A 24,880-nucleotide genomic window follows, 5' to 3' on the forward strand; every position below is an offset into this window, starting at 1 on the left:
CGCGAGGTCGCAGCCCTGGGAAGCCGCGAGCGGATTCCGACCCTCTCGGGGAGGCCGGGGCGCGGAACGCGCTGGTTCCCCAGTTTGGCACGAAGGGCTGAAAAGTGCTTGACACGCTCCCGCGCGGGCCGCGTTTCGACAGCTTGAGGGCACAGCGTAAGGACGGTTGGAAAGGCGGCCCGGCGCGGGCCCTGGTCCCGGCCCCCCGCCCCGTGCGGACCGTGCGCAGACCTCCGGGCTGGAACCCTCGCCTTGGGAGCTCGGCCCGGCCGGGGAGACCGCGGCTTGCCCGGTGCGGTGGCAGAGACGTTGTCTGCCGCAGTGGGCAGGGATCCACCTTGGGGTCGAGGGTGAAGATGCCGTGTGCTGCTTGCCACCTGTGAAGTGATCCGTAGTTAGCTAACTTCGAGCAAATGGGATTTTAAAATTCCGGCCTTATGATCATGGTGATCGGCTTTCTAAACCAGATCATCTTTCAAGGTCAAGTCCAGCTCAGTTCTGTTTTTAAAATGCAAATACTGGGTTCATGGTAACAAGTCGAACATTTTTAGAGGGGCGCCTGGATGGCTCGGTCGGTTAAGCATGACTTGGGCTCAGATCGTGGCCAACATTTACTGGGTCAGAACATTACTGGTAATAGATAATAAATGAGATTCTTTCTCCAAAGAGTTCACTTGAAAATTACTTAGAATTTACTTGAAAATGTAGTACTTATCATCTTGTATTGTCTGTTTTGACAGTGTTAGTCTTGGATGACATGGCGATACCTCTCCAAACGCCAGCAGTAGCTAGTGCAGTTCTCCATATGGATTAGGCATCCCGGCTGGTCTTTGGGTGATCAGTCTACCTTTCTTACCTTGGGGGTTTAGTTAACGTGTCCTTTTTCTTTCTTGAACACTGAAAGAAAATTCAGTTTATTTTTCATTTTTACCATCCATTATTTTGCTGAAACAGGTCTTTACATCATAATGTGACTTTAAGGAAGACAGTTTGGACCTCGTTTTACTCATGTGTAAATTTGTGATGGTGTCTGTTTTCCCTAATTTAAAAGAATGCAAGGGGGCACCTGGGTGGCTCAGTGGGTTAAGCCGCTGCCTTTGGCTTAGGTCATGATCTCGGGGTCATGGGATCAAGCCCCCCATGGGGCTATCTGCTCGGCGGGGAGCCTGCTTCCTCCTCTCTCTCTGCCTGCCTCTCTGCCTGCTTGTCATCTCTCTCTGTCAAATAAATAAATAATAAAATCTTTTTTTTAAAAATGCAAGAATAATAGATTTCATTTCCTTCATACAAGGTGATCAGTCACACTCAACTAGAATTTGGATAACACTTCATTTCTGACCTCTCTTTTTGCTTTATGTTTTATTTGACATTAAAAAGTACAAAATATTCCAATGTTTCCTTCAGCCAAATTCTATAGTTATGTGCTTCATTTTTTATGCATATTTTTCCAGAGCCATTAGAAAATAGATTGCAAGCATGATGGCCTTTTACCCCTACACATGTCAGTGTACATTTCCTAAGAACATGGATAGGCGCTTACATAGCAATACAGTTATCAAAATTAAGAAATTAATGCTAATATGATGCCCTTATTTAATAAGCAGACCTTACTCATATTTTTGCACCCATTTTTTTATTTTGTTACCTTTATTATGTCATTTGGATTTCCAAAAGAGGTTACAAATGAAGCACAAAAGAAGTCACAGCAGGAGACCTTAATCTCTTTATATTAATAATTTCATTAAGTGTCATTGATTAAAAAAAGATTTTCAGAATGGATAAAAAAAAGATATTTTGGGCCCATATGCTGCTCACAGAGATTTTTGTTAAAAATTACCTCTTTGCATGTGTACTGGCCTCCAGGTGTTTCTGATGGAGCAGAGACCATTCAGCTCTTTCCTCCCTTGCATGTTTCCCTATGTATCGTGTCATTTTTCTCTCGATACTTTCACATTTTTCTCTTTATTTTGACACTCAGTGATTTCATTATGATGAGCCTCACCATAATTTTCTTCATACTTAACCTGCTTGGTGTTTTGTGAGCTTTTAACATCTGTAAGTTTACGTATTTCACCAAGTTGGGGAAACTGGGGGTTATTATGTCTCCAAATACTTCTCTTCCCCATTCTTTTCTCCTGAACTCCAATCAAATATATACATACACCTCTTGCTACTATATATATACGACTCACTGAGGTTTTGGCTTTTTTCTTTTGTTTTCATTCTTTTTTTTTCTCTCAGACTTTCAGATTGAATAATTTCTATTGATCTATTTTCTGTGTTCCCTGATTCCCGCATAAACCTGCAGTCTTAAAACATTTTTTTCATACTACCCTGACAAGTGCAGCTGTTGTCCCTGATGTGACAGAGTGCCTATTCCCAGTATAAACAGAGCAACACGTGTGTATCGTGATTCTTCTCTCCAGTTATCTGGTAAATGCAGCTAGGGATTTTTTTTTAATTTCACAGATTGCATCTTTTGGGTCTAAAATTTCTATACAGTTATGTCTTTCTGTTTCTCAGATGAGATTTCCTATTTGTCTATTTTGTTTTGTTTTTATTTTTACTTTTTAAAGATTTTATGTATTTGACAGAGTCAGATCTGGCGAGAGAGGGAACACAAGCTGGGGGAAGGAGAGAGGGAGAAGCAGGCTTGGCTTCCCTCTGAGCAGGGAGCCCGATGTGGGGCTCCATCCCTGGCATCATGACCTGAGCAGAAGGCAGACGCTTAACGACTGTGCCACCCAATGCTCCTACTTTTTGAAGGCATATTTTCTTTTTATGTACTTGAGCAAAGCTGTAATAGCTGCTTTGATATTTTGCCTGTGAATTCCAACATATAAATCATTTTGGGATTAATCATCATTAATTTTCTCTTTGTTCCTGATTGGGAGTCATGTTTTCCTCTTTTTTAACTGTCGAGTAATTTTGAGATGTATTACGGACATTTAAGTAAATATAGATATTATCAATTCAGTTATGTCCCTCTGAAGAGGTTATTTGTGGTTGATAAGGATTTAACAGGCAGTTACTTTGGCTGTCCTCATACTCTACACCTTAACTCGGTTGTTAACGATGGCAGCTGAAACCTTCAGTTCCCTCAGCCTTAGCTGGGATGCTTGAGTCTGCTTCACACATGCGTAGTTCAGAGGTCATCTGACAGTTTAGGCAAAGTGTACAGAATTTGGTGTTCTCCCTTTGTGACTCCTCTTTCCAGAACCTCACTCGCCTCACTTCCCACTAGGGTAGTAAATCTGAGCTCTGCCTTCTGGTTCTTTAAGTGGAGGTTTGGTTTTGTTTTCTTTTGTTTTTAAAGATTTTATTTGAGAGAGAGAGAGAGAGAAAGAGAATGAGTGAGAGAGAGGCCACAAACAGGGGGAGTGGCAGAGGGAAAGGGAGAAGCAGGCTCCGTGCTGAGCAGGGAGCCCGATGTGGGGCTCAGTTCCAGGATGCTGGGATCAAGATCTGAGCCAAAGGCAGATGTTTAACCAACTGAGCCACCCAGCACCCCTAAATGGGGTTTTAAATAAAGTTTAGTTGGCCTCTTTTATTTGATTATGACTATTTAAAATTTGAAAGAAAGCATTGGTCATTTTTGGTGACTAATCCTTTTTGCTGACTCATTTAACAGTGTCATTTAAAGTTCTAATTTCCTTTAAATTAACATGTTCTGCCATTACGTTCAAATGCCTACCTACAATAACAGTCAGAATGTGCTACGAACACTTAGCCACCCACACTAGAACTTTAAATCTACATTCTTTTTCAATGCTGTTTTGGTGAATTTCAATGTGGGAGGTGAGATGATTTCAAAGTTCACATTTTCTATCATAGTCAAAGGCATAATTTTTCTGACATCTTTTTTCATTCTGGATAAGAAATTATACTAGCATAATGTTTTAAATAAAATTTTTCCATGTAACAAAAACGTTTTTCTGTTCAATCTATCTAAGCTAAAAAATCCCAAAAGCATTTATTTACTTACCATAACTGTTAAGAAATTACATTCATTATACCCACCAGCTGTTCTCTTCCACATCATGCTGGAACAGAAAGAGTAGATCACTTTGCTTCAGAAAATCTCCTGTATTTCTCTGTGAACTTCATCAATTGTTTGAGCCTTTGGACAGCTGAGCAAAATATAGAATATACCCAGCCTAGCTTCTGCCTCCCAGAGCTTGCTTCCTAAAGAGGAAAGTTCTTTTCAATGCAGTAAGGAGGAAGAGTATCTTTCTTAAGTGTCATGAGCTCTGCAGAACAGAACGTGGATGTAGAGTCGGCCAGGGGAGAACAGAAATAACGTACAAGGACTAGGACTTGGTATCCGTTCGCTGCTTGCATGAAAGGCATTGGTATTAAAGGCAGGTGACATAACTGCGTTAGATTTGACCGTGAGTACATTATCACGGAAATAAATACCTCATCTCATATAATCGAGAACTCAAATCCTTATTTGATTCTTTAGCTATTACATGATCAATTAATATTAAATTGAAAAATAACATTAAAAAACAAAAGCTGGGTGATGTTAAATACATTTTAAACTAGATACTTAAAATAGCATTTTAAGCATTAGTATTTTTAGCACTAATAGCATTAGTATTTAAAAGTCATTTGGCCCTATCATAAAATGGTATTTGAGGACTTGTTTTTTTAAGTGAAAGTAGCTATCAGTAGAAGTGAGAAGCCAAACTGAATAGCATTATCTTCTTTTTTTTTTTTTTAAAGATTTTATTTATTTGACAGAGAGAGAGATCACAAGTAGGCAGAGAGAGGAAGGGAAGCAGGCTCCCTGCCCAGCAGAGAGCCCGATGTAGGGCTCTATCCCAGGACCCTGGGATCATGACTTGAGCTGAAGGCAGAGGCTTTAGCCTACTGAGCCACCCAGGTGCCCCGCATTATCTTCTTTTGTGAGCTACCATCTTTTTCCACTTCTAAGAAATTTGTTGAGTGCATATGGTGGGCTTGGCACCGTGTTTAGTACAGTCTTTCAACCCAGCGGGTTCATTGGCGCATGGGAACAGCACATCAGCATGGCCCAATTTTGTGGTTGCTCAAGAGAAATCTTTTGTGCAAGTCAGTATACTGATTTTGAAATGCTGGCATCTAATTCATAACTACTTAGGACATTGTGAAGGCCACATGAAACATGGTGAATGGCGCCTTGAGCTCACGGGCTGCTCTCCTGTGGCCCCTGAATTAAGGCAGAACCCTCATGAAACACGAGGAGTGCTGCCCAGCAGGGCACACACAAGCCATTCTCAGTCAATGGCACCTCTACGTGATTTGTTTTAATGCCACCTAGGCACCCTACGTGACTTGTTTTAATGAGCTTTTCCCCAGCACTGGCTGCTCCCAAGACAGTTTCAGCTAGAAAAAATATGAGAGGAAGAGCATAGAGACACAAGTGCATGCGGGGGGACAGCAGGCCTACCAGAGGATACTCAGAAAATGCGGCTACAGACTCAAAAGGAAGATTTCAGCAAGCAATACTGAGCATCTGCTGGGACAGGCGTGCTTTGGGGCCATACGTGCGTGGGAAAGGGCTGCCATTTATGTAGAGATTGGCAGGGGCTTTCACAGTAACCCCGCAGAAGTTAGGCAGGATTTGGCTTTCAGGCCATGGGAAGTGACAGTGCAAATGGAATTGGTGCCTTCTGAAATGGACTCAGCTGATTTTGATATGAAACTGGATTTGAAAGAGAGAGAAGTGTCAAAGAATAAAGATTCCAATGGTCCATGTACCAAATCAGGGACACTGTAGGTGAACCAGGTGTGGGAGGATGGGTAAAAGACTGGTTTCCATTCTAGGGGAGTCAAGTTTCAGATAGGAAATAAACAGGAGGACCAGGGGTCCAGTCCTTAGTAAAGGGGGCTGGGTGGGGCCGGCCGGGAGTCCCAGGCATCTGCGCTGAGAAAGGGATGTGCAGGGGGCACGGGGAGGAAGAAGAGGCCGACACCACGCCCTCTGTGTGTCCTTGGCCCACTGTCCTCCAACTGCAAGTGCAGAGAATGTGTGTCACCAGCGAGGCTCTTGCACTGTGCACACACACTCACACGTGCTTCCGGGCTGACACACTGAGTGCAGTTACATTGCTCAGAACTACTTACAATATATTTTACAAACAGCTTTTGTTAACTCACTAATACGAACACCCTTTTAAGAATATAAATTGGCATCATAAACCTCTTGCAATTAGTTCTTGGGAACTTTGCCAAGTACATCAGGTAGGTCCCACGAAATCCAAAATGTCACATGATGCAACCTACTCTGGCGAGTGTGAACCAAGCTTAATAACAGAATATCCAATACCCATCAATACTCAACAGGAATCGATCTTCCCATGCAGCAGAGGAAAAGTAGATCATTGATGGATACCCCGTAAGACTCCTACCTCCTTTGAGTCCCATTTCTTTTTTAAGATTTTACTTATTTATTAGAGAGAGGATGAGAGCAGGGTGAGGAGCGGAGGAGAAGCAGGCTCCCCACTGAGCAGGGAGCCCGATGCGGGGCTCAATCCTAGAACTCCAGGATCATGACCTGAGCTGACAGCAACTGCTTAACTGACTGAGCGACCCGGGCTCCCCTTGAGTCTCATTTCTGAGACAAGACTCAGGGTAAGCTGAATCACAGGCCCTATAGTGCAGCCCTTTTGGATGTGGTCTTGCAAATGTTAAAGCTGACATTCCAAGAATCCACAAAGAGATTAAATGTGTTAGGCTTTGATTTTATTTGTAATCATAAGAGAAACATTTTTAATAAACTCTTAAGTTCTCCATTAATGTGATTTAAATAATGACTTTATAAAGATTGAATTGATTTGTTTACATACACTTGACTGTAGAAAAATTATTCTGTTTGTTTGTTTACACCATCAAATGCAATCGAGCCAAACAAGATGGTTAACTAAAATGATTACTGAATGCAGCATTCGCTGATGGCTTTAAATTTAGAACCTGTTACTGGTGTTGGGGCTGATTAGATTTGTTCTCTATCTAAATTTGATGCTATTAAAAGCTTTAAGCAATTTAGAAGTAGTCACTAAGTAAAATTCCAACAAGGTGAGAGAAATTCTATCAGAATTGATTCTGCGGTGGTGACTTTATATGTGCACAGATGTTGGCAGGGGTGGGAGGGGTTTCAGTGATGGGGTAGCAAGAAAGAAAAGGGTGCAGGAGGGGTGGTCAGTTGGCATCAATCCAAGAAAGGTAAAGAGCCTTGGAATAGAAAAAGTACTGATTTTCACACAGGGAATCCCAAATGGCCTAAGGATATGACTATTGCTTGTTTCTGTTTCAGAACTTCCAAAAAGCAGGCAAAATAAATGAAGGGAAAGCCAGAGGTTAATATGGCATCATGCTTTAGTTATTCCTCTACAAACGAACCCACAGGGAAATCCTGGTAGCCAGTGGTGGGACCAAGAGTTTTACTAATAAAAGGAACGTGTGGTAAGAGCAAGGATAATCTACACACTGTGCGGAATGATGATGTATTATGAGCACCTTGGAAGCTAAAAACCCACCGCGGGGATCAGACCCATCAAACTGCCAGGGAGGGTCTAATGAAAGAATTGTCCTTGTGCTCCAGGGAAAGAGTGAGTCCAATCCTGGGGCTTCTGCAGCCGGACTTGGGGAGATGTTGCAGGTAGTGGGGACTTTGGAAAAGTGTCCCGTGGGGACAGTATGCCATTTTCAATGGCTGTGCCTTTCAAATATTTTAGGACTGGTCCAAATGTCCTAAGACATTTTAAATGGGAAGGAAACATTATTTCCTGGACCTGAAGTTCTCTGGATATTTAGATTCTGTTCCTCACCAGGTGTGTGGGAGAGCGCATCTGTCAGTAGGTCAGATCTAAGCCGGAAGGTTGCCCTCATTATCAATGCAGCTTAGCCAGCTCTAGGAAAAAGGCAGCAAATAATTTGGATCCCTCTATGTAGTTCCACCTAGCAAAGAAGAAATCAAGAGAAACGCTGTTATTTCCATTCAGATGATGGGGGAAGGCAGTCTACGATGTAAATAGGAAGATTTGGTGATGTGAATTCAATCTCCAGTACGGAGCACGTGGGGAGGTGATGACGTGGAGACCCGGGGTTTGTGCAGTGAATGACAGCCCCCCGCCCCCACAGGAATCCACTGACCTGTTGATTTTCTCATTCTGAGCGTGCTCCCCATCATCAACAGCGCCCAGCGGGAGCATCATCACACTCTTTTGGAGGGTGTCCTGGAATATTCTGGCAATTGGTATGGTTGACCCGTCCCGAATCATGTCTGGCTCTGTTCCAAACACTGAAGCACAGGGACAGAGGGCATTTGAATGAAATAATGACAAGACTACCCTAGTCATCTTCTCAAATGTAGTGTTTGTTTTATCTTTCCCCTTTTTTTTTGTTTATTTAACCATTAAATTTGCTGCCTGGGGTAAGTAAGCTTCTTGATACCATGCAGTTTTTTCTTCTAAAATAGTCAATAGAGTCAAGAAGAAAGCCATGGATGCATTCTTTACCATTTAAAATTCTTTTAAATAAAATTTTTATTTTGAAGTGCAGATTTTACAGAAAAGTTGCAAAAGTAACACAGAAAGAATTCCCATATGTTCCTTACTTTACTCTCCGTGATGTTAATATCTCACGTAACAATCGTACAATTATACAGAACAGGAAGTTAACATTGGAATAATATTATTAACTCCATTCAGACCTTATTTAATTTCACCAATCCTTCCCTTTATCCATTCCAGGATCCAATCCAGAATCCCACATTGCATTTTGTCACTGCTTCTTATTCTCCTCTGGTCTATGACAGTTTTTAATCTCTCCTTGTCTTCCATGACCTTGACCCACTTGAAGAGTACTGATCAATTGTTCTGTAGTGTCCCTTCATTTGGGTTTGTTTGATACTTTCTCATGATTGGAAGAGATCTTGCATTTCTGGCAAGAGCATTAGAATACAATGTACCTACTTTTATGGTTGCTTCGTGAATTAAATTATTTGGAAAGTGGGACTTCTTTGGTTTTGTAACCAGTAGACAAATAAACAGCTTTATTCAATTACCACCTGAGTGTTGCGGTATTTGTGCTCCACTGTCAAGGTAGCCCATGAAACAGTGTTAATAGACACCCGAGGGCCTAAGGAGCAATGACTTCAAACCATCCAGGCCGGAAGATGAGTTGTCAGTGACGGGAGTGGAGACACAAAACAAAATGAAGTCACACAAGGTAGCATGCCATGATGCCCTGTCTTCTGTATCCGCAGAGTACAGTGTGAGTGTGAGTAAAGACGAAGTACTTTGTTGGAAGAACTGGTTTTGCACACGATAAACCAAAAGGTACCTTTCCTGCAAGAGTATTTCTGGTCTTCACTGTTGACCTTGACATTTCAATCACACCTCCCTCTTCAGCTGGGATTACATTCACCTTCCTAGTATCTTTTCTTCCTCTTTTCTTAACTTCCAAACTTCACTGGTAAAATACTGCTACAGCTGGGAGCAGTAGGAATGATTATGTAGAAAAGTGGGGCTCTAAGTCTTAGGCCTGTCCTCTAATTTTTAATGTCTCTGTCCTTTGTACAGATAACCCTGATAAAGTGTTAGTGCTCCCAGGTGGTCTGGACCTCCAATTCCAGCTCTGCTCTGTTAGGGAAGTGCCTAAGGCCTCAGCTGCAATATAGTGCCAGAAGTCCCTAGAACCACGTGCAGGGTTTCCCCACCTGGCTTTTGGGGACACCCTGAAAGTCCCACTGCCTTTCGGAGGGTCCACTATGTTGCAGGCATTGGCAGTGTCACCTTCCTGCTGCAGAAGCCAAAGAGACTGGATTTTCCTTCACCCTGCCCAGCAGCCAGGACCCAGATGTGTGTCCTGTGCTCACCAACCACATGATTCTGCCCAGGACATGAAAGCATAGGCAGTCAAAACAGGCACCATCTGAGAAATTCCAAATACGGCTCTGCTCCCTTCCCTACTTCCAGGGAAGCAGAGCGACCCTGAAAAGACTACTGGTTCTAGAGTCAGATAGGCCCGAATTGAGTCCCTGTGTTTGATAATTTTATAAAATGAGCATCCGCAAGAAGCCTCTCTGTGGAAATCCCAGGTGGCCTGCCATGGGGCTGTTCGTATCAGAACTGGGCCCCACGGAGAAAGAATCTTAAGCGACTCTGCAGTGAACCCCGCCCAGAGCCCGACGTGGGGCTTGATCCCACAACCCTGAGATCATGACCTGAGCTGAAACCGAGAGTCAGATGCTCAACTGACTGAACCACCCAGGCGCGCCTAGCTCCTTCATTTTTAACCCCAGATTTCCTATTCTTCCATGCAAATGCAGCTATGCCTTTTAAAGGACATTTTTATACATTGGCCATCATTTCCATAAGTATCAGACACTCACAAGTCCGTCATTTTGTCCCAAATTCAGGCTTCCAGATATGAACCCAGCTTTGCCACTTCCACCTGGGTGCCCTTCATTCAGTAAATTCTTAAATCTCTTCCAGGCTTACTTAGTAAACTGGGGCAGGCTGTGGGGAGGGGTCAGGGGGGCAGTGCATAGGAAGAACCCTGGATGGAGTTGCTGACACTCTACGGAGCCTGTCTGAAAAGGAGGGCCGAACGGAAATTCTGAATGAGCCTGCTTTGTCCACCAGCCCCACCAGGCACCACACCCTGGTCCCACTGAAAACTGTCAACTCGAGGTACCGCACGTCTAACCTGTTCTGATGGCTCTTTTTGCTGCAAGATACTGATTATCTTTAATATTTGCGATCCACGGCTGCAGTCCTAGCGTCATAGAAACAGCCATCTGGTTGGAACTGTTTCTTTTGGAGAATATATTTTCAAGATGCTGTTTCACCTGAAAAGGAACATTTTCAGTTATATGAGAAAATTTCAAGTTATTCTCCCATGCAGTGAATAAACAGCAGTCTTTGATCAAGAAACTGAAATCCCGGCCCAACAAATTTGAGGGTCGTGATTTTACCCTCATTCTCGCGGAGGGCTGAGTAAGCGAGCAGGGCCCCGGGACTGAAAGCTTTAGCAGTGAGAGAAACGGGTCTCCCTCCCTTTCTATCTCCAATCCCCTAATATCCTCCAGTTCTCAGCCCTGCGCCCTCCCCATCCTGACCACAGTGACAGACTGCTCATGTTTGGCAGTTATGAAGCACAATGCAAATTCTCCATTTGAACATCCCTCTTCTCAGACTTGTCAGTACCTTAATGACAGCTTGGGGAATATTAGGCATTTGTTAATTCTTGAAAAGGGGGGGGGGTGATTCCAAACCAAGCTATAAAGGAGCCTTTTGTCAGCCTCCTTCTCTGTCCCCTGGGCTCCATTCCAGTGGCCACTGTGGAAATCCTCCCAAGAAGAACTCCCTACTCTGAAATATCCCTCCCATTCATCCCTTCAACACGCATTTGTTGAATGCCCGTCACGTTGATAGGAACGGTACTAGGTGCTGGGAACACAGCTGTGAGCAAAACCAGGGTGGCAGGGGGGTCCCTGGCGAAATCCATACGTTGTAAGAAAGAGAAACACCACATCCAAAACAGGAGGGGGGAAGGGCAGGAAACAGGGATGGACACAGGGAAGGAGGTTGTTTTAGGATGTAATTAACGCTACAAAGACAGTAAAAGAGGTCACCGGGGTATAGAGATGTGGGTGACGTATTCGCGGAGCTCATTATTCAGAGTGTACTTTCTGTTGAACTTGAGGTAAACTGATGATAGTTTGAGAATTTAGACAGAAAACTCCTTCCAGATAACATTTTCATTAAAACGGCTGCCTTCAGACTGTGGACTCCAGACACCAGGGCAAACCAGCTACAGGCCTGAGCGCCTGCAGCCCCATCAAGCCACGGGCAGCGGGCTTCCCCATCTGCGCGTCAGCCAGTCTTGCCCTGATGTCACCTGTTCAATGCAGAAACACTTCCCATCACTCCAACCGCAAACGATTATTTATCTGACTCCTGTAATCGCATATAATTACAGACAGAGATTTTTACCGAACGAAAATTATATTGGTTTCTTGACATTTGTTCCAGTCCCTTTTCTATCGGGGAAAAAATGGAACTTCAGCGCTAACAGCTGAACAGCTCACGGACTCCGGAGTGCGGCTGCAGGGAGAACCACGCACATCTGGTACCTGTTTTTCCACCGCAGACGTATCCATGTGAGGGACCAGACGGATTGAAAATTTCCCTATAACTTGGCCAGGGATGACTGTTTTAGCTCCAGGCTCATCAAAAGCACCCTCAATCCCATGGATTGAAAGAGATGGGTACCTCCAGAGGTGCATTAGAATCTCCTCCTGAGGGAAAACAAGATTATTTTACGACATAAGAGAAGGTTCCGTTAAAACTCTGTTGACCTGTGCCGCCTGTATCACCCGTCTCGGTACATCTCTGACACCGCTCATGACAAGTTAATTATCACCTTCCGTAGACGTGCCTGGACTGTAGCACAAGTCCTTCCCCTCGGGCCCCGAGTCCCTCTGCCGCCCCCACCTGAGCGAGCTGCTCCATGGACGCAGGCCCCTCATCGCCTCAGCTCTGAAGTTAATAGATGGCAAAGGGGCTTTCAGAATTGGGGACTTGATTAGAAACTTCTATCCCCAATCACCATGATGATCAGTTGCACAGAAAAGGCATTCTCTTTTCCAGAAGGCTTCAAAGAACTCAGCATATGTTTGAGCTACTTTTCTTGCCTGCTATGGCCGAGGCAGAGCTGGCCGCAGGGAAGAGATCTATCACTTCTGTTGGACATGATTTTCCCCCTCCTGGCACCCCCCAGAACGAGCATTAGCCACCACACACCGTAGCAGGCACAGGATTTAAAAAGAAGAAGGGGAAAGAAAACATGCAAATTTTCCAGAAATGAATGCTTTGGGCTCTGTTTTTTTTACTACCCCAAGGTAGCCATGTAGCGACGTACAGATGAGCCCCAAAGGCTCTTAATTCTGTCTGCTGAAATGAACACTTAGAGGGCTCGGAGCTAGAAAAATCTCAGAGCGTTTTCATCTTTGAGCAGGTAGGAAGCACGGGCAGCCGAAGGCTGGCATGGGATCAAGTCCAAGAAACTGACTTGGAAAATCACTTGGAACTGAGTGATGGCCGCCTGAGGCCAGTGCCAGTCGGACCCCAGAGTAAGTTCTGGCTGCTCTAGACTGAGGGAGGTAAGTGGCCACGAAAGTGAAATTCTTCCTCCAAATGACCACCCACACTCAGTTCTGAGATGCGCAGATTCGCAGCCCATGGTAAATGTGGAATGGGAAAGACGGGCTTTATTACTGGCAGGCCTTCAAAGTAGCCACCAGTTGTGACCATACCTTGGTGTCAAACAGAAATCTCTTAACCCGGCTACTTCTACGGTATTCTTCTAGGTCCAGATGGATGGCTTTGTACATTTTTCTCTCCTCTTCCGTAAGAGGTGCCACCTGGTCATAGATTCCGGGGATCAGAATGTGCCCAGATGAGTCTACAAGACTACCTGCAAAGGTACACAAGGGAAGCAAAGCCAGGAAGAAGTTACGGGGGCGCTGATGTTCTGGGTCCTGAGCAGGACCATGGGTGACTCTCCTGGGGCTGCAGTGGGCCTTGTGACAGGCCCTGGTCCCCTGGCAGAGCTACTGGCACCATCCCCACCTCCGAGGGGGTGGCTGGAGGAAGGAGCTGGTCTCCAGGCAGACTCAGGTTGAGTCAGACTCGTTCCAATGTCCACCTCGTCAATGGAGAGATGGAAGCACACGGGAACCGGCTGGGACTTGCCTGCCTTACAGAGTTTCAATGACACCGCCTGTGTTATAAATAAGGTTCCGTTCGAACTTTCAGTTGATCCTGAGTTAAAAAGTACTGTATGTTCATTATAAAAACTTCAATGCGTATGTATGTGTCTACACAAACATTCCTGAGGAACTGACAATCCTCTTTGCTTCTTGGCTTCTCTCCCCCTGCACACACCATCATATAATAAACACTCACCTTTAATCAAAGCACAATACCCTTGAGGTCTAGCCTATAAGGCTTGCCTCAACCACAAACATCTCCAGAGCGAACACGCAGACGCACTTGTCTATTATTTATGAAAGCTTGGGGATTACCAGGAATGGAGGAAGCGACCACCAGTGACTATCCACAGAGAAAGTCGAGGTGGAAGCTCAGTAAACACTGCCCACGACCTCGAGAACGTGCTTACCAAAGCAGCAAACGGACTATCAGAAATGGTGACAAATGTATTCTGGGCATCTAAATTCACCCTCAGGCCCCCTGGGGCCTTTCATTCAAGTAAAGACACTTCAGAAAAAAAATGCACTCCACATTCTTAATGTGACTATAACTTGACAATGTCAAACTACTGTGAAGCACTGTATTTTCAAATCTTCCTGTCGAGGCCGACAATTACAAAGCAGAGGCTGGAAGGCTCCGGTGGGACCCCCCTCGCGACTGGAGGCCGGCTATGTTCAAGGCACGAGATGGATGCCGGGGACCAGAGGATGTGTGAAGACCCCACTTTCATCAGCAACAGCGTCACCACTCAGCACACAGGCTAAATGACAAGTGTGACCCTCCCTAAACCCAATGGCAGGTGATTTGGCTCTCTGTGTAGACACAACAGAATCCACGGTAAACACCCTAGCAGCACCCACAGGGATGGCCGTAGTGTGGGACATACTGGGTGTCCCAGCATTGAGATGATCCTAGAAGGCGAACCCCAAGCTCAGAGATGTCAAGGCAGCAAAATAAGAAGGGAAGGCTTTGCTGTTTGGTTTTCAACCATGTCCTCCTTAGTGCCCGCTCCCGGTCCCCCGCACACTTCACCCAAAATTCTACCGCCACGTTGGGGTAAGGTCTGCAGCCTACTGTGCGTGGAGCAGCCTCTGGCAGCACTGACTTACAGAATTCCCTGCATTTAGCCCAAAAAAGCATATAACATAGTAAAAAATGGTACCAGCCCGTTAGTAAAATTCAAGTCAAACAAACGCTGGATGCCAGTGATTGGGACTGCCTGTCGTTGACTTGCAGGCCACCCTCTGTACCCACACCAAAGTCAAAATCAAACATAAAAGCACCACCAATAATACAATCACTAAGTCTTCCCTTAGCTCATGTCCCTAAACTTCTGCTGACATGCTCATAGGCAAGGACAGAGCTGCAAAGAGTAAGCAACAGACCCTGCTCACAATCTGCCTGGAAAGAAGCAGGATGAAGAGACCCTGTGGGACCACAAACAAGCAGCTGCAAAGGGGCACAAACCGCAGGTGCGCAGAGCAGGCTGGGAGCCCGCAAGGGGGGACAGCCGGGGAAAGCCAAGGCGGCATCACCATTGGGCCCCAGAGATGGTGTGAGACGCGCCTGGCACAGCCTCGGTGGTGAGAATCAAGGAGTGCTGGAAACAGCCAAGTCGGCCACACTTCAGACCTGCGATGCTCTAGCGGCCAGGATGTTTGGCCTCTATCCCAACACCGAACTCTGACGTTCTTCGGATTTTTCCAGCTGGTCTTGCCAGATACTGTCATGGGCAGCGTGGAGGGGGTCAAACTAGGACGGGGTTTGCGCAGCGTGGCCTTTCTACATGCTCACTGCGCTTCTCTAGCACCCCTGGCCCGGCCCCGTCCTGGGTATGGTTTTGAATCACGGATCCTGTTTCCTCAGGACGCGGGGCAGCCTTCCCAGCTATGGTCTTCCCAGCAGACACAGATCCCGAGAGCCGAGGGGTAGCATGTCCTCCGCTCCCTGCCCCTCCGACCCCCGGCAGAGGTCTGTTTAGGCGCCGCTCAGCTGAGCACAAGGTGTCCTCCGGCACTGCCCCGGCAGAGCCAGGCAGTGGGAAAACGCCCCCCACGGCTGTCCCTGCTTCTGCGATCCGCTCTAGCCCCAGTTCTAGGGCACTGGCTGCGTTCCCGTGCAAACAGGATGTTGCTGAGAGAGTTCTTCTCCCCACCACACCCCTTTTCCCCTAGAAATCATGATCCTCTGAATTTGAAGTAATTTCTGCAGCCACTAGAGCCTCCTCGGCCAGGAGCCCAGCCGGGAAACGCATGGGAGGCAGAGAGGGTTGAGCCTTTGCAAACTGCACTGGGAGGCAAATGTAATCCTTGATCCCCGGGAGTCCGCTTGGATTTTAACATGTTAATACTATGGGGTAGTTGGCTCTAGTAAGAGGGCCCTGCCCCGACTCCCCTGCTGTGACCTTCCCTGCCTTGCGACTTTTAGGAGAGAGCAGGGAATGGGATTATCCACCACAAGAAAGTGTTGGAGCTGAGGGCTCTGTGCAAACTGGGCATCTGCACCCCTGCCATCCCCCGCCCTCCAAACACACGGCAGTCTAAGTCTCTTTGAAGATGGGGGTGAGCCAGTTTCCCTGTGTCCCCCCCCCCATGGGGACTCCTGTGACTTTCACACAGCTAGCACTCAATAAAGCTTTATAATCTATTAGAAATCACAGTTCTCAGGGCTATAGAGCTGAGGAACTCAGAAGGCAGAGAGATTGGGAACTTGCACAAAGTCACACAGCAGCAGGGGGTTTCCTCACTAATGTGCAGGGCACCTGTCCGCTACAGGGGGAAGACCTGATGGAACCAGCTCTCCTGGGTCATCGTCCCTAACCAGCAGTGACCCCACAGGAAAGCATGGGAGCCAAGACGCTATTGGGGTCAGCAAGCAAAAGTGCTTGTTATCAGTCTGAAGTTCAACCCTAAGTCCTTCGGTCTTTGTACAACACATATGAAAGCCATGCAGATGATCCAGTCCCGAATCACTTCATTATGGACTGAGTATTTGATTTGTCTCCAAAAATTAAAGAAAGTGAAACCATATGCTTTTCATTCTGTTCATGTTCCTGACCTGATTTTTCCTTGCAGGCCCATATACATTTGTAGGACTGAATGGAATTCTATGCCTGGGTGAAATCATATAGTCTAAGAGAATGTCGTGCAATGATCATGATTGGGAGAGACTGAAATGCACTGTAAAGATCTGATGATGTCGGGTGGCTCAGTGGTTTAAGCCGCTGCCTTCGACTCAAGTCATGATCTCAGGGTCCTGGGATCAAGCCCCACATCAAGCCCCACATCGAGCCCCACATCAGGCTCTCTGCTCAGCGGGGAGCCTGTTTCCTCCTCTCTCTCTCTGCCTGCCTCTCTGCCTACTTGTGATCTCTCTCTGTCAAATAAATAAATAATATCTTTAAAAAAAAAATCTGATAAGCCAATCCTAGGGAAGAAAAAATTAGTTCTGGTAAAACAGAAAATTAATTCTTTCACCCCTCACTACCAAATATTGAGTTGCATGCTATCTGAATTCTTCTGGAAACATTTTAAACACTTTAAAGGAAAATGGATTGTTGTTCCCAGCATGGGAAATATTGTCAAGATTTACATTTTAGGAGAACTAGATGACCATAAAGAATAGATAGGTGACAGGCAAATAGAGAAAAAACAGGTGGACGGTAGAGCGTTGACACCGGAGCCAGACAACACATGAGAGGTAGACATAGAGATTTCATTATTTTCTTCGGGGAATGAAGGGGCAAGAAGCTCAACAATTATAGAGATGGTCCTGAAGACCACCCAGCAGGTGGCCCAGGTGCGCTCATGGTGCCCAATCTGAGACTGCCAAGGCCAAGGGGATGCAAGTGAGTGGCCAGAGGTAAAGCCGTGTCAAATAAAGAAAAGAGACTTTTGCTGATCAATCCCCATAGAGGACATGATTTTGGCAGTTTGCCCAAAAGGGGCATGCTGTAATATTTGCATAAAGGAAACCTGCAGGCCAAGGAGACATATCCAAGTATTGTGGAGTCTGAAGAACACCAAATTGTGAACATAAAAGGGCAGCGTTCTTGCCAGGATTGCAGAAAGGGGCTCCTCCAAGTGAGGCTCCTGAGGATGAAGCTTCCTTCACCACCGGGATCCAGCCCACATGCAAGCAAGGGCGACAAGATGAATCAAGGCGGTCAGAGAGGGCACACTTGCCCCCCCGCAGAGCACACGCGTGCACACAGCTTCCGCCCGGAACTCCAGGCGCTCTACGGGAGGGCATGAGCAGGCAGCAACAAGCAAACCGACGGGGGTCGCTGGGCCACTGGAGGCCACAGAACTGGACGCAAGGAGCCAGGTGGTGCCGCTGTCTTTGGCATCATCTCTGGATGCTTCTCCGGACACCCCTCTCAGCTACTGCCCCCGGGTGTGGCCAGATGTGTCACAATACCCAGTAAAAGAAAGGGGGGTGAGCTGAGGAAGAGCTTCCATCAACGAACAACAGTGATGTGGACTTAATAAGCCCAAGGAACATTTAGCCAAAGTGGGGGAAGCTAAGAACATGGTTTTTCTTCTACTCCACCCTTGCCTGAGTCAAACAGAACCATATTCTAGTAGATCCTTGATGCTTATCCTTGATGAAATGAAGGGGTGCCTGGGTGGTTCAGTCAGTTGAGCGTCCAACTTGTCATTTTAGCTAAGGTCATGATCTCAGGGTCATGAGATAGAGACCTGCGTTGGGCTCCACACTCAGTGGGGGTCTGCTTTTCCCTCCCCCCTGCCTCCACCCCACCCTCTCTCTCTCAAATAAATAAATCTTTGGAAAAAAATGAAATGAGATAAGACATTACCAAGAAGAGCAACCAAATCGGCCATTGGTTCGTTGAGGATACCCCCAAAAGTTCCTGAATGAAAATCCTGATCTCTGCACTTCACCTGGAAGACAGGTAAAAGAGAAGACAGGTGATCACCTCTGTGGTTGCTCTGGGGATAGCTTCCATGTGGCCGAGAACAGCCCCACACGATAGCCCTCAGGACTCAGGTGGCTACCTCCCAGTCACATGACTTAGAGCATCTACCCCTTCCTTGTCTTCATTTCCCATTCTTTCCTGAACCCCCGAAACGGATTTCAGTCCTCAGTTGTTCGTCTCACACAGCTCTGTCTGGGGCCGGCAGCCCCTTCTCCAGGCGGCTGAAGTCTCCGTATTCCGCCCATCTATCTCCTTCCAGAAACATCTTCTCCTTATTCTTTTCTTGCAGTTCTATTAGTGTCTCCACGAGTGACTTTCTCCCTGCCTCCCATTCTGGAGCTCGGTCCATGGCTCATAAAAAATGAATGGTTCACCATGGAAAGACTTTCTGGTTCTAAATTGCTGTCAGTATGAATAGAAAAGCTAAAGGAAACTGAACTGGATATCGTACTTGGGGATCACAACCACCCAGGACCCACTTTACAGGTAAAGAAACTGAGGTGGTGAGGTCAAGGTGTCCGCACGAGGCTGTGCACCATGGGAGTCAGATTCCCATGCAGCCCAGCCATGCCAGTGCCCCCTCCTTCTTCCCTGACCACACGAGCACATGGGGGTCCTGCATGGACCTGTCACGACAGCCCCTGATCAGGCAGTCAGACTCACAAACCCCTGTATCCTCTCCCTCCAGAAAAATGCACACAGCATGGCCACTCTGGTTGGGACACTTCCTGAATCCCCCAGTCCCTAGACTTCTGGGACCCCCAGGCCATGCCTCCAGCTCAGAACTCTGCTCTCCCAAGAGCTTTCTCTCTTCCCCCCAAGATCCCAGGACAGACTCCTCCCTCCACACCACTGCAAATACCTCTACCCTGAAGTAGCTGTTCCCTCGCGTGCCGTAGGTGAGAGCTGGCTTCCTCTGGCTGAGCCACAGGTTATCTGAAATGACGATGTAGTCGACACTGGAAAAGAACTGGTCCTTCTCCTTTCTGACCAGCTCCTCCAGGCCCACAGAGCCTGCTTCCTCCATCCCTTCAATGACGAATTTGATATTCACAGGGAGATCCTGAATCCAATAAACAACAGAATAAACCATTCAGGCAAAAAAATCACAAGACTTGCCCATTCATCTTTTCAGATCCAGAATTTGTTTGCATGTGACATAAACTCATGAATTATTGCATACATTCAGTGTACGGGTTGCTCATACTCCCATCAGCTCCGTTCACAACAAAGGAGTTGTAACCAAGACAGTGAAGGGGAATATAATGGAAGACCAATGTATATGGCCTCCAGCATGACCCTGATGGGTTCAGCATGAACCCTAAAGGATGATTCAGGGAAGAAATTCCTGCAGGAGAAGCAACACCCTCGCTGTGGAGCTCTGCTAGGCCCCCACAGAGACACGCTTTCTTCCTTCTACCCAAAAGGAACCTTTCAAGAAAGGTTACTAGATTACAAAGCTCTTTTCCATCCTCATAATTCTGAGCATGATAAATGAGAACTCTTTCCTTTGAAAGACTGTCTAATGTTTAAGCCTCAGGATAATTTTTATTTCAAGTATCTGTTATTTTTCAGTTCTGAGTTCAATCTGCCTTTTAAGTTATTCAAAGGCTTTGATCTTGCAGCAAAATGGAACTTGAGTTTTTCTCTAGTTAATATTAGGGCACAGAATAGCTCCTTTAAAATTTTTTACAATGTGCTTTCCCCCATTTGGTTTTGATCTTTTTGTATCTTTATAATTTATAACTTCATATCTTTGAGAGCCACATGAAGAAGAGAGGTCAAAGTCTTTTCCTGGAGCATAAAACACACACAGGAGAACTTTAGAAGTAATTCCATACAGATAAATGATGGCACAAACATACTAATTAGTGAGTGGGATTGACTCACCAAAGATTAACAAAGGCAGGACGAGTGGAGGATTATGTATTAGAAAGTAAGTGACCTTCGGTCATTCAGTTGGTTAAGGGCATTTTGGGATAATGATTTGTTCAAATGTATCCCTTGCATAGATTTATTTCTATGTGTCTTAAGAAGTTAAACTAAAGTTCTGAGTTATTAATATTTGAAAGCTCTTTATTAACATTTAACTAGAAAACAATTGCTGAGAAGTAGTTGGATAGCTTAAGAATTTTCTGGCAAAACGTGATTAATAATATACAAGCCAGAAACCACAATGTGTTGGGGGAGGGGGACAGGCCAGCTGCCAGGCCTGAGTTTTGGTGTCTGCTCTGTCACTGACACACAAGGGCCCCGGGACAAGCCATCTCAGCCCTTGGCCACTCAAATCCTTACCTATGCAATGTGGGTATTAATAGTTGTCTGACTTTAGTAAAATGATCCAGTGATGAGAGGGCCTTCAAGTGCTCAGTAAGCGACACAGAGGATGGGAGGGTGGAAGAATGGGGGGCACGAGAAAAGAAGAAACCCCCCTCCATAAAGGACCTCACCCTCACAGGCACCAGGTTCCTCTGTGTGTGATCTCATCGACTCCACTCCAGATTCCTGAAGCCGAAATAACGATACCTACTTCACAGATTAGGTCAGTGAGGCTCAGAGAGATCAGCTGATTCATCCAAGGGCAGTGAACATTTCTTATGTTTTGTTTGTGATTATGTAGGTTTCAGAGGGGACAGTTAAAAGCAAAGTAGATTTTGGCCTTTATACAGGAAGTTTCTTATAAATATTGCTTTCTCCCTTGGGAGAAAGGGAGGGAGGAAGGGACAGAGGAGGCAGGAAGTTGTCATCATCTTCGTGGTTGTCATCATCATCATCACCATCACCTTGTCATCATCATCATCATCATCGTCATCGTCACTGTTGTCAACCTCATCATCCCAGTCATCATTGTTATCATTGTCCTCATCATCCCTGGCATCGTAACCATCATCGTCATCACTTGTGATTCTACTCATTGTCATTGTCACCATGGTCATCATCGTCCTCATTGTTGTTGTTATCACTGTCATTGCCATGCCCTTCATTGTCACCATCATCGATATCAATACCGATATCGTCATCGTTCTAGTCGTCACTGTTGTCACTGTCTTCATTGCAGTCATCCTCGTCATCGTCATCACCTTCATTATCATCGTGGCCACCACCATCATCATCACATTCATTAGCAACATCATCGTCGTCATCAACACCATTGTCCTCATCGTCACCATGGTCGACATCATCCCTTCCCAAACACCTGGTCACCTACTTCCTCCAGGGATCTGAAGGTGCTCACGGCATTAATCCACGCTAAAACAGGCCCTTTGTTGTCTGTTGCTCCTCGTCCGTAAAGTTTTCCTTTAAAAATGAGGGACGAGTGTTTAGAAAAGCATAGATACCTCTGCCAAGTTGAGTGAGTTAAAAACAAGGGTAGTTTTATGGGTAATCATTTCAACAGTGCTTTCCATTTTCCCAGGCACAGATCTTGCTCCGAGGCCACAAAGTCTGATTCCTGATGTACAAACAGTATGGTCATTAGCTCATCAGATGATATAAACTAATTTGAAATATACAGGTCCCTTTGGCCTCAGTAGGAATTAGCTATGTCATCCAAGTTCACTGAAAAGGACCTGAGGATTTGTTGCACAATGTCATGGAACATAGTCTCTCATTTCAAGATTTTATAATTAGTAGAAGAATGAAAAAAGGGTATGTGTGTATCTCCATTAACCTTTTTTCTTCTTTCTTTAAAGAACATAATTACACTTAGTATTTTAAAAAGGAAAATGTGTGACCTGGACAACTTTTTCCTCCCAAGAACTCCCATGTTGGGAGTTAATTTGCCCAGGGGCACACGTCGTGGGTACATAACTCATAGTTTCTTTCACAAATGAGAAAAAAGCCAGCCTCATTGGACAGCTAGCAGACTATGAGACTGGTAGCATCTTGTCCATTCTTAACAAGAACAGGGAAGGCCTGGAGCTGGGGACAGGAATCACATCTATGATTCCTAAGCCACAAAGAACCCAGTACCGATGCGTCACTTACCATCCACTTCCGTCAGCGTGTAAGGATCTGTGAGCCACCCGTCTTCCTTTCTAGCAGGCTGCACGTCCAAGTGGCCATAGAAGCACACAGTGGGTTTCTTTGGATCATTCCCCAGTTCGGCCAGGATGATGGGAGGTATCGGGAGAGTCTGACCATTAGGCAGCTGGAAACACACACACACACACACACACACACACACACACACACACAAACAGATCACATTAAAAAAAAATAATAATAATGTTTAGTTTGCCCAGAAAATCCAGACCTGACATTAGGAGTCCTGTTTCTACCCCTGGGTTTTTTGTAGAGCCCACAAAGTTTCTCTACTCCTCACTTTATCTGCCTCTAAAATGGGTACCATGGGGCACTTAGTTAAAACACACAAGATAATTAAAATTAAAGTGCTTCCTTGGTGCACAGGGGCAAACAGTAAACTTAATCAAATAAGCTCTCCAATATGAACTCAGACTCAAATGGCTTAAATTAGGTGGACGTGGTCCTTGAAAACACACACCATTTGGAGACACACCCGGGCTGAGGCAGGCAGCACCGGCGCCTGCGTTAAGGATCGCCATTTGCCCCTGGGACACAGTCATAAGCAGTGACTCTGATCATCAAAGACTGGAGCCTTTGAGAAAGTGCATCTGAAAGTAAGGGAAAGGGCGGTTTGGGAGAACTGCGGCCACATGTGAAGGGGGTGAGGAGTGCAGGGAGGGGCCTTCCCAAAATAAGCTGGCCTTTGCTCACCCAGTCCACTTGCTCTCCCCCGCCCCCCAGTCCTGACATGATGAGAAATCAGTGATACTGACTCATCTGGGACCAGATGTCATTTTTTATCCTTATTGGGGATGGAGATTATGGGAGCATTTTTGAGGAGGATCAGATCGGAGTGAGTCGCAGTCTTCCAACACCCAAGGGCAGGCCTGGCCAATGCCCGTGAGAGTGGCAGCTCGTAGAGAGGAGGGAGCCACCCAGCACCTGCTGATCCCCCAAGTCCACGGAGTCCACGCTGGCCCCCAGGCGCCGGAGCTCGTCGGCTGCCAGCGCCATCATTCTGAGGAGCTCTTGCCTGAGGCGGGGCAGGGGCTGCACAGAGTCGCTCTCCACGGCCACCCACTCCTTAAGTGTCTGTAAGGGAAGGTGACAAGGTGATTCGTCTAAGGCAGGGTCAACCACATCAACCACGTCCACTCTAGGTGGTGACTCGAGGGCTGGAGGCACCAAACCACCAGTGCTCGCCACCTGCGCCCAAGACGGAGCTGGCCAAGGCGATATTCAAGGGTGACGGCAGATGGGCAGAGACGTCTGCTGCATGAAGAACGGGGCAGGACCGGCCAGGGAGAAGGCTGCCTGCCTGGACACTGGGCCTGTGCCTCCTGGGATCCACCATGTCTGGTTTCTCAGGAACCAGGAGCAGCTGGCTGGCACCCCTCCTCTGGGACCCTGGGTCTCACACAAATGTCCCCGGAGGCCTCTGGAATGTGCAGCTCACTCTGAGTAATCACACAGTGGCCTCAGCTAGGCCACAGAACACTTCCTGACCACCCCTCACAAGTTGGGTTTGTGGTCGTCTTCCTCCCCACACCTCCAGAATCCGGTAGGCGGTGTACCCCATGGCTGTGCAGCCAGACAGCCTTGGCTCTTGGCCCGAGTTCCATCCATTTGAGTTGAATGATTTGCGTATGTTCCTCAAGTTCGTAGCCTCGCCTCCCTCTTCTGGCAGTGCCCTCTACCAGCAGGCTATTGCGAGTGTGATGCTGTCACACAGTAAGAAATACCTCTTGGTCTTTATCCTGGGCTCTTAGCCAGAGCACCTACAATCTTTGTAACTTCCTGTGCCATAAAGAGACTCGCTCTGTCCAGAGTTCCTAACACAGAGCTCCTAACTGCCTTGGGATTTCCTGGGAGACGGGAGCCTATTTGTTCTAGTGGCTCCTGGATGATGGCTGGTCCCTGGAAAGACCAAGCCATGGTTAGAAGCTTGGGGCCTCCCACCCCCTTCCCCCGGGAGGGAAGAGGGCTAGAGCTGGGTTAATGATCAGTCATGCCCACCTGATGAAGCCTCCATAAGCACCCTGGGAAGTCTGGGGCTCCGAGATCGTCCAGGTTGGTGACTGCAGCCTGGGAAGGTGGCGAGCCCCAACCCCAGCAGGACAGAAGGTGCCTCCAGCCCCTGCCCTATGTG

The 24,880-nt window shown here is 46.6% G+C and overlaps 1 protein-coding gene across 4 annotated transcripts in view; it reads right to left on the reverse strand.

Annotated features, from left to right (window-relative positions):
• Positions 1-6,707: 6,707 nt before the first annotated feature.
• CNDP1 (carnosine dipeptidase 1) overlaps positions 6,708-24,880 on the reverse strand; it is a 32,639-nt gene continuing 14,466 nt past the window's right edge. For 3 of the 4 annotated variants that reach the window (XM_082698675.1, XM_082698676.1, XM_082698677.1), the window contains exons 3-12: positions 23,674-23,823; positions 22,693-22,855; positions 21,914-22,002; positions 19,568-19,768; positions 18,586-18,670; positions 13,310-13,470; positions 12,128-12,292; positions 10,699-10,840; positions 8,140-8,287; positions 6,708-7,944 (exon numbers count right to left, since the gene is read on the reverse strand). In XM_082698675.1, the coding sequence (XP_082554801.1) occupies positions 7,878-7,944; positions 8,140-8,287; positions 10,699-10,840; positions 12,128-12,292; positions 13,310-13,470; positions 18,586-18,670; positions 19,568-19,768; positions 21,914-22,002; positions 22,693-22,855; positions 23,674-23,823 (1,371 nt within the window). In that variant the 3' untranslated portion in view covers positions 6,708-7,877. Of the gene's footprint in view, positions 7,945-8,139; positions 8,288-10,698; positions 10,841-12,127; positions 12,293-13,309; positions 13,471-18,585; positions 18,671-19,567; positions 19,769-21,913; positions 22,003-22,692; positions 22,856-23,673; positions 23,824-24,747; position 24,880 lie in introns of those variants that run through there. The other variant, XM_082698678.1, reaches the window with a different exon arrangement.

The sequence above is a fragment of the Mustela nivalis genome (genome assembly GCF_964662115.1).
Source record: "Mustela nivalis genome assembly, chromosome: 14".
Classification (NCBI taxonomy): domain Eukaryota; kingdom Metazoa; phylum Chordata; class Mammalia; order Carnivora; family Mustelidae; genus Mustela; species Mustela nivalis.